The 14,923-nt window shown below is 36.8% G+C and overlaps 1 protein-coding gene across 3 annotated transcripts; it reads right to left on the reverse strand.

The window, feature by feature from the left end:
• Positions 1-3,286: 3,286 nt before the first annotated feature.
• On the reverse strand, positions 3,287-11,403 carry NRPB5 (Eukaryotic rpb5 RNA polymerase subunit family protein). Of its 3 annotated transcripts, XM_026808001.4 has the most exons (6): positions 11,224-11,363; positions 10,305-10,384; positions 9,910-10,135; positions 7,039-7,218; positions 6,779-6,892; positions 3,287-3,721 (listed from the first exon to the last, which is right to left on the reverse strand). In XM_026808001.4, the coding sequence occupies exons 3-6, from the start codon at positions 10,102-10,104 to the stop codon at positions 3,596-3,598; spliced, it is 615 nt and encodes a 204-aa protein (XP_026663802.1). In that variant the 5' UTR covers positions 10,105-10,135; positions 10,305-10,384; positions 11,224-11,363; the 3' UTR covers positions 3,287-3,595. The 3 variants fall into 3 exon arrangements, with proteins under 3 accessions (XP_026663802.1, XP_008801857.1, XP_008801856.1); XM_008803635.6 differs by lacking the exon at positions 10,305-10,384 and having other exon boundaries at positions 9,910-10,122; positions 11,224-11,403; XM_008803634.6 differs by lacking the exon at positions 10,305-10,384 and having other exon boundaries at positions 11,224-11,403.
• Positions 11,404-14,923: the final 3,520 nt, after the last annotated feature.

Genomic DNA, 14,923 nt, shown 5'->3' on the forward strand with positions numbered 1-14,923 from the left:
CAACGGAGCGCTACCTCCCGTCCTTCAAGGCTCTGAAGCATTCGTAGAACTTCTAGTAGACTGAGGAGTGTCAAGAGGCATTTAACCAACTAAAGGATTATCTCAACTCGTCGGCCCTCCTCACAAAATCTCAGGTCAGAGAAATGCTTTATTTATATTTAGCTATCTCTCCCTTTGCTGTGAGCTAGCCTAGGACCGGTGACTTCACGAACACTGCCCGTGGCAACAGTGCATAACGCTAACAACTCAAGATCAATCAAACGAAGAAAACGATAATAAAAAACAAACTGTGCAAGATTCTTACAAATCCTCACATAGTTCCTCCATTTAAGCCCTAGCATCCTCTCCATGCTAAGGATATAAATCCATTTAAATTTAATCACAAGCACCATAATTAGTCTATGGTCAGCCCTTATAAACCTGTGTTGCAGTATCATCTAGTCCACAGAAGCTATAGGCTAAGTCCATTCGCATACCATTTGTCGCAACCCAGAATCCAACCTAAAAAGACTAGCTGGAAGGTATTCTTTGGATTCCTTAGCCTTGTACAAATATCCAACATTTATTCAGTGCATAACCAACGTGGGACTAAACACATGCCCGTACAAATTCTTACGATATGAGATCAGTATGATCCTCACTCAATAGAAAGGCGACTACCTATATGGGTATGCATCTAGTTCTCAGCAATCTCTCCAAGATATCTTGTAATTGGACACACATTCACATCCAAAACTACCTCGAGCATTTGAACAATGTCCCACTGATGCACAAGCAAGCAGCTTTACAAGCTCCATTTAGCCCTCCAATATTAGTATCAGCCTCATGCCTGTCGTCTAACAAAGAACCTCCCCTTCATTCGCTCTGGTTGCAGCCTCAATATGAAGAACTTCACAAGTACTGATCTTTCCACATTGCTCCTATCAGATATTATTTCAAAAGGCATTATTCTGAAACTATAGACATCTGGGTTGAGTGTAACTGGTACACTTGAAATCAATACTTGGCTGATGTCCCGGCCAACGAACTTTGCCACCTTTAGACAATATGCAGCATCTAGAACCATGTTTTTTGGTTTAATATCACCAAATGCATGGTGCACTCTTTGCATTCCTCATGCAGGCAAGCTAAGCCTTCAGCAGAACCTATTGAACCAGTCCCATAATAAAACTGAAGCAAGAGTATATTTCTAAGACCAAAAAAGAAACTTGTCACGATGATTGATCTAATTGGAACCAAACCCCTGTCCTCTTGCCCTTGGGTAAGGGATTATACCATCCAAGCAAGCTCGGTGTTTTTATTACCAAAATTTTAAAAATGGACATTTCTTCTTGCGGGTGCTCTGAGCAAGGGCCCTATTTCACATGTCTAAGCTCTTAGTTTTTGATTTTGGCTATCAAAATCATGAAAATAAGTACTTGAAAAATTATTTAGTAGGCGAGTTTTTGGATTTTCTTAAAAAACATTGTTCAGCTTAGAAAAAATTGAAAGCTAGGATTTCTGCTTCCATTTTTCAAGAAAACCAAAAACTAGTTCATTTTTATTCCATCGTGGTCGAACACAGCTATCTCGCTCTCCTCTATTGATCGAGACCCGCTTCAGCCACTATTGCTAGGAAGGGCTTACTTAGACTGAGAACAAAGATTCTTTTCTCTACTATGCTACTTTCCTCTTTCTTCTCTGAGGACATTCCTTTCCTTCTAATAGAGCCAAACGGCCAGAACCGTCGGTGAAAAAATAGGAGGTAGAGTTCTATTTAACAGGAGCCCAGCCCTTTAAATCAATTTCATAAATATCTAGCCGTAAGCAATTCCTTTTCCTCACTATAAGAAAAAAGACGAGCTAACTCTGGTTGGAAATATTACTAGTGAATCTAGAACAAACAAACTAACTAAACCATTCTCTAACTTCTCTAAGACCTTCTTACTATGCGCTTTATTGCGATTCCCTACCATTCGACTCGACTGAAAGGGTATCTCACCATTGTCATAGCCATCATGGCCATCTCACCACTATCCTCAGCCTCCACCATAACCATCACTTCTATCTCCACCTCTCTCATAACCATTGCCACCATCGCTGCAACGACCATCATTGCCACTGCTGTCACCACTGTCCGTTGCTACTTCCACCAATACCTATCAGGTTTTTCATTTTCATTTTAAAAAAAATTAAAAATAAAAAATTAAAGATTGCAAATTAAAAACTCTCAGCACCACCTGAAAATACCTTTCACAGGGAGCAATATTTTGGCAGCATCTTCCTAAGTACTCCTTTCTCCAGAAGAAGTAATCACCGACCCAGGCCCATCTCCATATGGCCAACCTTACATTGCTTTTTCTTCAAATATCACTCCATTGGTAGATTATGAACATTGGTTTAATCAGTCGTCATACTTTGGTTGGCATGCTACTTGACTATGAGAATCCAATGTCTCTGCCGCTCTTATAAGCCAAGCATAATATGATAATAACTTTTTATTCTCACAGATCAGAAAAATTTAAGATTTTACAATTTAAAGATAGATCACCATGACGCTAACCACTTCAACGTTTTCTTAGCAGAGAGTAAAGATGCTATCAGGTCGGGTCCAGGTACCATCCAAACCCAGACTTGGACCCTACAGAGGGGATTAGGTCTGAGTTCAAGTACCTGTCAAACTTGCATATGAAAAACTAGAGATAGTGAAAGGGCAAAAAACTTTAAACAGAAAAAAAAAAAAAAAAGGCATAACAAAACGAAGCAGCAGAAGAAATATAATAAATGATGGTTGGAGGTGGAAATAAGAATATCAACCACAACATTATTGCTATTAACTTCAACATTTGGTATCATATTAAGTCACCTAAACTTGGTCGTACCAAAGTGGAAATAAGAATCAGGGTAGCTCACAAGGGTTAGTATAATTAACAATGTACAATATCATCCTCAGCAAGAGATTCCATCCACATACTAATAGAAAGGAAGCCATCGAGAACATATCACACCGCGAATCCGCGATCTTCTGAAACATCTTTCTTGCCAAAGAGAGATGATGGCAACCACTTTGGCAATTTATCTAGCTGATAGAGTAACAGACTTGTAATTAAGCAAATCAATCCACTTTTTATGCAAAGAGAGCCTTTTTAATCTCAAAAGAGCCGCAGGTCTGGTTTACCACTAGAAGTCTAGAACTATCTTTTTAGCACAAACAATCCACAAGAGAGCAAAAAGATAGCAGTCTGGCTTAGCTTACCTTGCATGAAATAAACTACTGGAAACTAATTAATGTTTGAAGCACCAGAAAAACAAAACCACCATATCCACCATATATACTTATAATGGCAGGATTGAGGGCTTTATTCGTTGCTTCTCAACTTCCGGACAAAACCCACTGATCACACGGTTATGATGGACAGATTACATTTAGGTCTTATGCCAACAAAGAAGGTATATGACTTCAGTAACTAACATAGGAGGGAAACGAGGATATTTAAGTCAGACAAGGATCTTAAACATCATTAGGCTAGAGTGCATAAATAGCTACATATTATAAGTCTTTAGCTTGGGTTTACCAAAAGCAGCATCACCAGAGGATTTCTAGCTATGGCATAACTCACACGACATACCGATATGTCACATATCTACCTGCAGTCTCACTGGGTCGGATGATCTTGACCACTTGTCCACGCTTCAGGCCATAGTATCTGGCAACTGGATCAGTAACTTGAATTCGAGGTAGCTGAAACACAACCAATCAGAACAAACAATCACATTAGCTTACATAAATCTATGATTCGAAAATTGAAAATATGCTTCAACATCAAATTTAAAATTAAAATCATAATGATCAACTACTGCAGGAACCTGTTGTACAATTTGCTCCAAGGCCAAAACAAAACAAAACAAAAAAAAAAACCTAAGAGGGCTATCCATCTATCTGGGATCAGAGTTTTGTATTGGAAATGGGCTCCTGTGTTTTGCATGCCCACATGCGCAGGTCACAGAAAGTATATCTACTAAATAGGTCAGCATGAGGATCAGGTTTAGAGCACAGCATATCTCACTGTGGCCAGCACAAACTAATGGCATGCCATGAACTTGTTCGGCACACATAGGCCATGTCCAGACGATTTTTTTTAAGAAAAAAGATGAGAAATATGAAGCAGTGGTTTAAGACCATATCAATCATGCTAATAGGACAAGATGTTCATAACAATAAGTGCTGAAAATACATATTGTACAATCATGGGATGCAAGATTTATTGCAAAACTAAAGAATCATGTCAGAGCTGAAAAAGGTTCATCAATTTGCAAAGAACGTCTTGGTAATACATGACTGTAGCGTCAAGTAAATGCAGACTTGGACTCGGATTTGTCTGGGAAACATGTGCAGAACTTGGCTTGCTAACTACTAATTTGACAAGTGCATGCAGAGTTGGGCTTGATCTATCAGGGAACTTGCATATACATATACACAATTCAACAGCAGCTATTTAGCTGCTTTTGAATGAAACACAATACAATAAAATGAATACGTTGTTCTTGAAAGCAGAGGTCATGTAATTGTTTCATGAAGAATTGTCTACTCAAATTATTTAATTTGGACAGAACAGTAGCAGGTTAGTGTGCAACTGCATAATCTCAGCCAATGACCAGATAATAATGTGGCTGCCACGATATTTTGTAGTGTAAGTTATGTTTAACAGTTCATATAGAAGACTTTATATTGAAACAACCAAAGCATATACAAGTTTGCCTTGCCTCCTTCCTTAGCATATATAGGGTCCACTAGTGTGTGTGGGTGTGTGTAATCTCCGGAGAAAAGTCATATTCCACTGCTAATCTCATAAAAATCAGGACTAACCCCTTTTTGGAGATGAGGTAACCTTTCCTTTCTGACTAAATGAAAGTAAGCGTACAGCATGCCTTAATATGTCACATACACAGTACAGAATGTGCACAGATATAAAACTTTTTGGTTCTTCTCCACACTCAATAACTCTTGCACCTTATGATGAAAATACGATGTATCAAGTGCACTTCCTTTTATTTATTTTTTGGGGTGTGTTTTTTTTTGGAATGAGTGGGTGTGATAAGGACACGGGCTAAATGTCTTAATGCCTTCACTAGAAATTTGGTACCAAATTATAGAGAATTCAAGTTGACAGCCGATCATAGAATTTGCTGAATCCTTCGATGGGAACAACTTAACGTAGGGTCATGCTCCATCACCAACACCATAAGTGATGGGAAAAGGCTTGGATAATGATAATGATGATGAAGAAGATGATGAAAAATGGTGATGCTTTCCTTAGAGAAGAGCTCACATACACAACAAAGGATTATCACCCACTTAGTCAGGTACCTAATGGGAATCAAAGTTTAAGTTAGACTAGAATAGGTTTATTTTCAAAAAGCAAAAAGTTACATCAAATAACAAGTTAGTCCATTCACTTATGACTATAAAAAACTTAATTTTTGCTTTTGGAAAAAGCTCCCCCCCTCCAGCAACCAAAAAAAAAAAAAACAAGCATGTCAATTATATTGAAGAAATAAAGAACTTGGGACTTGTTAAAAATATCCATATAACCACCAACTGGCCCCCATCCACCAGATCATCAAAAAGTTTAATCTAACAAATCAAAAGCATGTACATGTGGCAATTTGAAGAGAAAAAACTTCTTATAAGAAAATGACGAGCGCATGATGCACGCAAACACTAAAGAACACATGCAAGCAAACACCCCACTAGTTCATATCATAGTTTTCCACCAACCCTTAAACTACTCAATAAAGCATGCTTATTTGTGCACTTGCACATGAATGTATGCAAGCAAACAGCCCAATATTCATATCATAGACTTCCACCATCCAACACAGCATCCACTTCATCATGCTTTGTCAAAGACAGGTTTATTTATTTTCCTCCCAAGCACCCACTAAATCTTGCAAGATGTAGGGGCTTGACCTTAACCAACCCAGTTCATGTCTTTAACCAAGCAGATAGTCTATTGATGTTTAAAAAAAAAGAGAGAGCTTCATTAGTAGCGAAGGAAGATGCTCTCATCTAAGGATAAAACAATATTTCTAAGAAGGAAATTTTAGCAATGACACCATTGAAAGATAAAAAAGACATAATAGTATTTATTGGATGAGAAGGAAGAGAATTAATTTTGTCACAAAAAAGAATTTTAAAGTGATAAATGAGCAATGAGGAGTGTCATGATGGTGGATTCGATCAGGGTTGGCAATCCTGGTGGCAGTTACATGGGAGAAGGTGGTCCCTAGCAATAAAGGAAAACCATGGAAAATGGTGGCGATAAAATGAAAAAGAAGATAAAGTATTATTGGATTATTTTTTAAAAAATTTTATGGGTGTCTCTACATAGGTCTCCAAGGTAATTGACACATTATGTCACTTATTTCCTTTCAGAGACCTCTTACTTTGATGTGCTTGTCGCAACGAGAGACCACGAAAATTATAGACTCAAAAGAAACTAAATAGACCACAAATACAAACTTAATTGTCTAAAGAGGCAAGTAGATGAAATGTAATCGGTTTTTTAGACTACTGTTGATATCTACATTTTCCCCTCCAACCAACAGCCTGGCTCTTATTTGATATACTTCTGGCTTAAATCTCGAAAACAGAAATTCAACAGCTTCTAAACAACCAAGGCATGATACTAATCTAATGCAACTAGAACAAAGGTAGCATGCTTACAAAGGATGAAGGCATCACAATCTACAACAAGACATAACATTGTCTACATAAGAAAATCAAGAGCTCAGCTACCTGAGTTTCTTTTAGAGTATAACGCTCCAATAATGTTTTCTTTTCCTCACTTGTCAGCACCTGATGTTCGGGAACAAGTACATGATCCTTAATGTTGACCAAAAGCTCAGCGTCCTGCATTTCATTTTGTACACATCACAATAAAATCAAATAAAAATTTTGCTGTATAAAGAAAAACAAACAAAGGTTAGAAACCACAACATGGGAACTCCTTTGTCCTTTTAACAATGGTTGATAACAAAAAATGGGAATAAATTCACCTGAAAAACCTCCAACAAATACTTCTGAGCTACTTCTGTCAGCGATTGTTTTGCAAATGGAGTCAGAGCTTGCTGAACAACTAATATTCCTCTAACGACATTCTCTGCTTTCATCCGCTCAACATATTGCTTTATTTGTTTAACGCCTACTTTTGCATCATTTGGAAAGAAAACATAAATCTGGTTCCACAAAAAAAGAACCAAAGGAAGGTGAGAAAAGAAAAGAAACAATTTCAAATGAGCCACACTGAAAGTTTGACAAATAGCATCGCCACATGTTTTTCCCATGACGACCTAAATTTAGGCATGGATAAGCAGTCTAATATATATGCACCCCAATGTCCAGTCGTTTTAGATGTCTATTCTAAGAAATTCTAATATCACTCATTAACACTTAGAAGTATCAAGGTTATGTACTACATAGATATCCGAAAATATTAAGTTCCTCCCCAAAACGGTCAATGTATAAAGATTTCTATTGGAACATAAGAGCCATTATTTAACCATAGCTAATGATTGAAAATCACACTTCAAATATTGGTCAACAAGAAATATCCAAACACAAAGGATCAGTGTTCTAGATTAAAGAATATTAAATGGGGGTATACAGTAAGACTTGAAGTTTGTCCACATATCTAGAAATCTCAAACAATAACAGTTGCTTGTTGCTAGCAATTACATACGCTCAAGTTGATAAATTTTGTCTACAAAATGAGATGTTGCAGTTGTTTTACTTAGAATCTGCATTGCAAAAAGCCAAAAGCTAGTAAGCCAAAAATGAAGTTAAATAGGCATTTCTAGGACCATCTCCCTAATTTAATTCTCCTATTATTCCTGTTTAGGAAAAAAAGCAGTCAAATAAATCACTGAAAGAAATATAACATATTAAACAAACAAAAAGTAATATCTTAGACAAGCAATGGCAATGGTGTGGTCATATGCAACAAAGACCAAATGAAATCATTTGAAGGTGAGGGGCTCGGATTTACGTAGAAAGAATGGAAAAGAGTAGCAACAATCATCCAGGGATAGAACTAAGTTGTAGGTTGAAGGAAAAACTCCCACTGACAGAAAATGCAGACTAGACAGTAACGGATGGTGTGGCCCAACTTCAGATTGATAAAAATAAGTTTGTTGGTTATAGTGACATTTTTTTGCATAGTTACTAAAAGCATGTGACAGTGTTGGGAAACATAATTAGTTGACCAAGTTTGAGGGGAAGCTCTAATTTAAGAGTTGAGTACTTGATATGTTGCATCACAGACGACCTAAAACAAGCGAAACTTAATAAGTGACTTTTGGGGAAAGCAATAATTAACAGAAATACTTCTCACATTCAAGAAAATTGGAGAAAATACATATGATTATATGAATCAAATGGAAACTTCACCATAAATAAGAAAGTAAAATAAAAAGAAAACAACTTAAGAATTTTATCGAACCTTATATGCAAAAACATTCAACTCATCAAATAATCATTTAAAACTATGAATAAATTGTATTGAAAATACCATCAAAGAGAATAGAACATCAAAACTTATTTACTTCAAAAAACAATATGTAAGTCATAAAATCATCATATTTGGAAAATGATGATGAAGATGAATTGAATAAGAAAATATGGAACCAGGTTAGACTTGATCATAACAATTGCATCTTTGGGGATAAAAAAGGGCATATGCGTATTTCTCATCATTGGGAGCCTATGGTGCAGCATAGCATACTTCAAATGTTGACAACAAGCAAGCATGCCCATAGCCACCATTTCAGCAATTCCAGGGCCATCTAGGGCTCGTTTGGTTCGCGGGAAGCATTTTCCTTCCTAGGAATATGATTCCTGGGAAACAAATTCCTAGGAAGAGGATGCCTAGGAAAGTACTTTTGGTTCGTTTGGTTGATCATGGGAAAGTGACAAATTTCCAAGGTGCTTATGTTTGGTTGGCCATCCACTTTCCTAGGAAAGTTATATATAATTCCTATTATGCCCTTAATAAAAATTAGGTTTTTAATGCCTCTTTAATGCTTCTTTAATGCTGAAAGGACTTTTTGGGAAAAAGTAAAAATGGAGTGATTCCCGCCTCATGGGAAAGTAACTTTCCCATGTTTCTCATGGGAAAGACTTTCCCATGAAATGTGGGAATCACGTTCCCATGGGAATATAACTTTCCCTTCTCTCTCCTTTGAAAACTCCAACCAAACAAGAGGCATCTCATTACTTTCCCGTTGACCACACTTTCTCCCCTTCTTTTCCCGTGAACCAAACGAGCCCCTAGAAAACATCCAGTGTCTTCTTATTGAACAATATGTAGGTTCTACCACATAATGACACCAAGAAGGGAGGCCACTCAATTTAGGATTTAAAACACTTTATGGGCCCTGTTATAATTTACCACTTAAAAGGAACTAAATGGTCATGAATGGTTACCTCCAAGCACAATGTAGCGCACAATTAAAAAAAATAAATCATAAAAGCTCTAAAGCTTGAACATCACAGCATAGGCAGCAGACTTAAGATTGAGAGAGAGAGAGAGCCCTGTGAACAGGAAAAACCATAGATTGGATGCCTATGAAGAGGAACAGAACTGTGGCAGGTTCCAGCAAACATCACAAAGAGAAAATTAAACATCAATGAGTATGATAGGTGCACAAGGAAATGTAATAGCCTAGAATCACAAAATAGTTATCTGGCAATCTCATGTTTTGATAGTGTCTTGAAAAGGGCTCAAAAAACCCGATTTTAAAGCACCATGTGATTACAGTACTATGGCAGAAAGTAGTTATAATTCAATCTCAAAATTTGATAAAGAATTCTTCAAGCAAGAATCTAAAACGTATCAAAAGTGGAATCTTTCTGAAAGGAAAGGGATGGACCTGATCAGCAGGATCATTCTTCTTGGCCTTATTGATAACCAGGTCATCCCGCTTCACACCTTCACCAAACTTCTCCAGGAACTGGTTCTTGTTCATGTTAATCTCAAGGTCAAGAACAAGATAACCACGGTCCCTCAGCATCTGCATCACTGTCCTTCGTATCCGAAATAGCCTGCCAATATCATCTTCAGACATCTCCTCCTCCTCACCGTCCTAAATTTAGTCCCTTCATATTTCAAATCAGAATAGGAATACCAAATAAATGAAAGGGAAAATCATATATGATTATTAAAAGGGTCGAGAAAAAATACACCTGAACTGATGGAAACCCAGTTCCCACAAATGGTATTTTCAGCAGAGAAATAAAGAAAAAATTAGAAGAGTGAAAGAACAACCGTCCAACCACTTCGAGGGATCTCCAAAGCCAATAGCGAAATTTTATTAATCCAGCGCTTGGATCCGTAGCTCATAAGGCCTATATGATTATAGCCAAAAACGAGAAAAATAACTAGTTCTACAAGTACTAAGAAACTAGGAAAACGAAAAATATGGACGACGGGTACTTAAGAGTCTGTGGCGGCGTGAGTCTCGTATTTAGAATAGAACTGTATCATAAACCCTTATAAATTTAATCCAAAAACTTACAACGTGCAGATAATGATTCCAATAGGTAAGAAGAAAAATCCAAGCTTGGAAGGAAAAACATATATGGCGATTGAAATTGTGAAGAGAATAAACTAAAAACCATCAGACCAAAACATATATCGCAATGAGAATGGCGGGGTTATTAAAGGGAAACCAACTTAAAACTCTACAAAATCTATCGCAACAACCCTAACCCTGGACTGCTAACAACCTTCAAAGAAAGAATGGCTTAAAAAATCCAAACTTGGAAGCGAAAACATAGAGAGCAACTAAACTGGTGAAGAGATTCAAGGAAAAGCCACCAAAATCCCTATAAAACCCTAACCCTATACGTCAAGCACGCTTCTAAGAAAGCATCCGGAAAACAGACAGCCAGACCAAAAAACGAAGTGAAAACATATATGGAAACTGAAATGCGAACAGATTAAACAAATAAACCACCTAAATCTGTCGAAATCCAATCTAAAACCCTAACCCTGGACTTCAAACACGCTTCAGAGAAAGACTATCAAAAACAGAGCCAACAAAAATCCAAACTTGGAAGAGAAAACTAGAACAAGCAATTAAAATAGCGAAAAATTAAAAAAAATCCACCTAAATCTCCACAAATTCCATCCAACACCGCAATCTCTGGACTGCGTGCAGGAATCTAACAAAAGAGTGCAATACCTTGCGTCCTTGTTAAGCCGAAGTAACAGGCCGGGCTACAGCGGCCGCCAGGCGAGGGAGGAGAGGGCGAGGCTTCGTAAACTGAGAGCGAAGGCGTGAAGTGAAGCGAGGAAAACGGTGGAGAACTGCGAGCAGCACAGCTTCTGGAAAACAGAGAGGCGGCCGCGAGAAAGAGAGAATAGAGAGGTTTAGGGGGGCTCAACTGTTTAAGCCAGAGTGCAGATCTGGATCGGGGGGTGGGGTCTGGAATCGGTGGATCGCGCGGACTAGAATCCACCGATTGCGCCCCATTAGAATGCTGCCACGTCATTCAATTGACGTTCGCATAACGGGCTCGTTTTAGAAGAGTAGAGCTCTGCTAGCGGTCAGGCCAGACCGGAATATGCTTGACCCGACCCGACCCGACCCGACCCGACGGTCTTGATTCGGACTTAATCCAGTAATTGATTGGCGGGTTGGATCCATGGAAAATATTTTATATCTAGCAAGTTGTTTAGCTTGGGTCAGAATCCAGGACCCAACCTAAAATACTCTGTCCAGATCTGGCTGGGATCCGAAATTCCGAATCAAGTCTAAACATACATTTATTTACTAGCAAGATTTAATAAAAAAATATTTATTTTTACTTTTAAATAAATGAATGCTTATTTAGAACTGTAATCTACTTCAAGGACAAGAGGTTAATAAGGTGGCCTTTTCTAATATAGTGAGATTAGTTTGAACACTTTTCACTTAAAAAAAATAATAATGAATCACTTAAAAAAAAATTCAAGTCAATTCGAGTCGGATTTGATTCGGTAACTAATAGAAAGATCCACATAAGCCTATATAGTGTGCAGATTAGGTTGGATCAAAGTTTATGAAATCCAGGTCCGACCCGAAATGTGGAACGAGTCTTCGAGAATGCATTGGGTCAAGTCTAAATTGGTCTGATCAAGTTATATCATGTCACAATTCAAACCAACCCATTTACAGTCTTAAGGAGAATGAGGGGAAAGTGGTTTTTGTTATTTATTAGTTTATTTTTTCTCTTTCTATTTAGGTGATGTGGTAGCTTTCTAATTGTTGGATCCGGTGAACTGTAAATATTCAATAAATATTTTACTCGCCATCTTTTATGAATTGTTTTAAAAATTATTAATTTTTGAAATGATATGAAATTACAAATATATAAAATAATTTTATATATTTTATTCATGCATGAAATAGTATGAATACCGGATGAGTAATTTTGAAACCACGGTTTCACCATTTCATTTCTAAATACTGGTGTTGGAACTTGGAAACCATTCATATTTCTTTATATAGAAAATAAAATCAAGTAAAACAATAAGAATCACAATAGTTTAAAACTAACAAAAAGAAAATGTTTTATCTCAGTGGGCGCAAACTTATAAGTAGACCATTTCTTCTTAATATATACTAGAGTTCAGTACGCGTGATGCACATAATTATATATAATTAAAAAAAGCTACACCAGTTATTTTCTTTGGGACATGTCAAGCAGAGATAAATAGTATTGTATTTACAAGCATAAAAGGCATACCTATAAGCTCTTACGTAGCACCAAAACTCAGATATTACTGCTAGAAACTAGCATCCCGCTTTTTTTTTTTTTTTGGTACAACGGTACCTCACACACACCGGACGTAGATATAACCAACAAAATCAAAAAAAAGCAAATAACACAAAGACTGGGACACAGACGTATGGTCACCCCAGATGAATCCTTCTGAGTGGTGGGCCACAAATGAGGCCACCCACTCGGCCACGTTGTTTGCCTCTCTATAGACATGTGTGGCCCACGAAAGGTCATCTTCGTCTAAAATGCTGCGAACATCACGTAGCAGCAAATTCGAACTCGCGTTGAGACCCTGACCCCGGATCCACTCTATCACCGTGGCCGGGTCTCCCTTAAGTACAATGCGGTCCGCATCCAGCACCTGCCTCGCATAGATGACTCCTTCCCATGTAGCTCTGAGCTCAACACAAACCATAGACGTGTCAAAGATCCGATGAGTCTGATGAGTCTAAGAGTTGACTTTGAGAGTCTAATTTATTTTGATAGTCCAAATACAAGGAGAAAGGATCCAATTTATTTAAGTGTAATATGTCAAACATGCAATCTTATTAAAAAAAAAAAGAAGAGAGCTTGGACGGATAAGTATTGTATTCTTAAGATGCATAGCATAAAACCTTGATTTTGAAATCATCATTTTATATAATATAGATTTGTTTGTTTTTTTAAATTTATTTAACAATATAAATAAATCATGTCTCTACTGACTTTCTCTAACTTATATATACTCATATGATACATATATACATACACACATATAATCGAGGTTCGGCCCCTAATCACCACCATCCAAAAACCTGTGAAAGCAATGTCAATCATATGCATAGTGAAACAAGTATGACAACCAACATTAGGACCATGCAACAACCATCCTACTTACATAATATTTCATAGATGATGTTTGCATATGTTTGTGTGTGATTTATAATGTGGTGTATATGATACTGAAGCTGAAAATAGGGAGGTTCTTAAATTCTTCCAAGAAGTAAGAAGGAGAGAAGAGTGAGAAGAGTGCAAAAGTTCTTTTTTTCCACCTTATGATACTTATAGATCAAGTCATACGATTTGTCCTCATAAGCGCCTGTAGACACAACAACCTTGCCACTTATTTAAAATGTTATTTTTGAAGTCAGTTGTTTAGCATTTTTGCTTTTGATTAACAAGGATTATAAATCTATTTTCCTTTGTTTTATTGAACTTCTAGTCAAAATTTTTGAATGTTAATTTTTGAAAAGTCAAAGTATCAATTACCAACTGTCATTACTGATCTGAACTTACAGTATCATGCCTAAGGACATTATTTTGATGTGCTCCCAGTATTGGTTGGCTCTTGTAATTTACTATTTAACACTTTCATGCCATAGATAAAAATACTTAAAAAATAAAACAAGAGTTATGTATTCTTAAGTATAAATTGGATATCTAAGTTTTTCTCCTTGTCAATTATGGTACCTGCTCCAATTGTTAATTTATGCCGTTCGTCACGTATTTACATCTTTTTTTTTCTTTTTTGCAGGAACTTTTTTTATTGTCTTTTGTTACTTGTTAATGTAACTGTTATTTGAGTTAGATCTCTCTTATGGTTATGGTTGCGGTTGACATCTCTAAATATTTGGCTATTTTTGATATTTTATTTTGAAATGATCTAGACATTCAAAGTTTTTAATTTTTTTATGATTATTTTTGAACCGGGTTGAGTCTAGTTGGACTCGCGTTGGGTTTCAATTTGCTGCGTAGGCTCCAATGTACCCTAATTAGTTTTTTTGCTTTTTTGTCGGAATTATTGGATCATTAGTAGTCAAAAAAATCTAATTTTATTTTACTAACCCTTACTAGGTTTGATGAGCCCAATAGGTTTTCCATGGTTAGGATACCATTATTCTATCAGGTTAAGAGATCTTAATGCCATTAATGCATTGGAACCATTTTTAATCTCTTGAATTTCTCTATGTAAGAGAAATTAGGTATTTTAAAATCTATGTAGTGAGGTAGGTAGCCCTAGGGAGACATAGTCGACTTATCTTTTTCTCTTACTCGATTATCCTAAGCAACCGAAAAATATATCATTGCAAGTGTTCTAACTATCTGCTGGCATTAGATCAACATTGGTGATTGGTGGCG

Source organism: Phoenix dactylifera, chromosome 4 (assembly GCF_051530095.1).
Source record: "Phoenix dactylifera cultivar Ajwa chromosome 4, Ajwa_hap1_PhDact_Kaust_v1.1, whole genome shotgun sequence".
Lineage (NCBI taxonomy): Eukaryota > Viridiplantae > Streptophyta > Magnoliopsida > Arecales > Arecaceae > Phoenix > Phoenix dactylifera.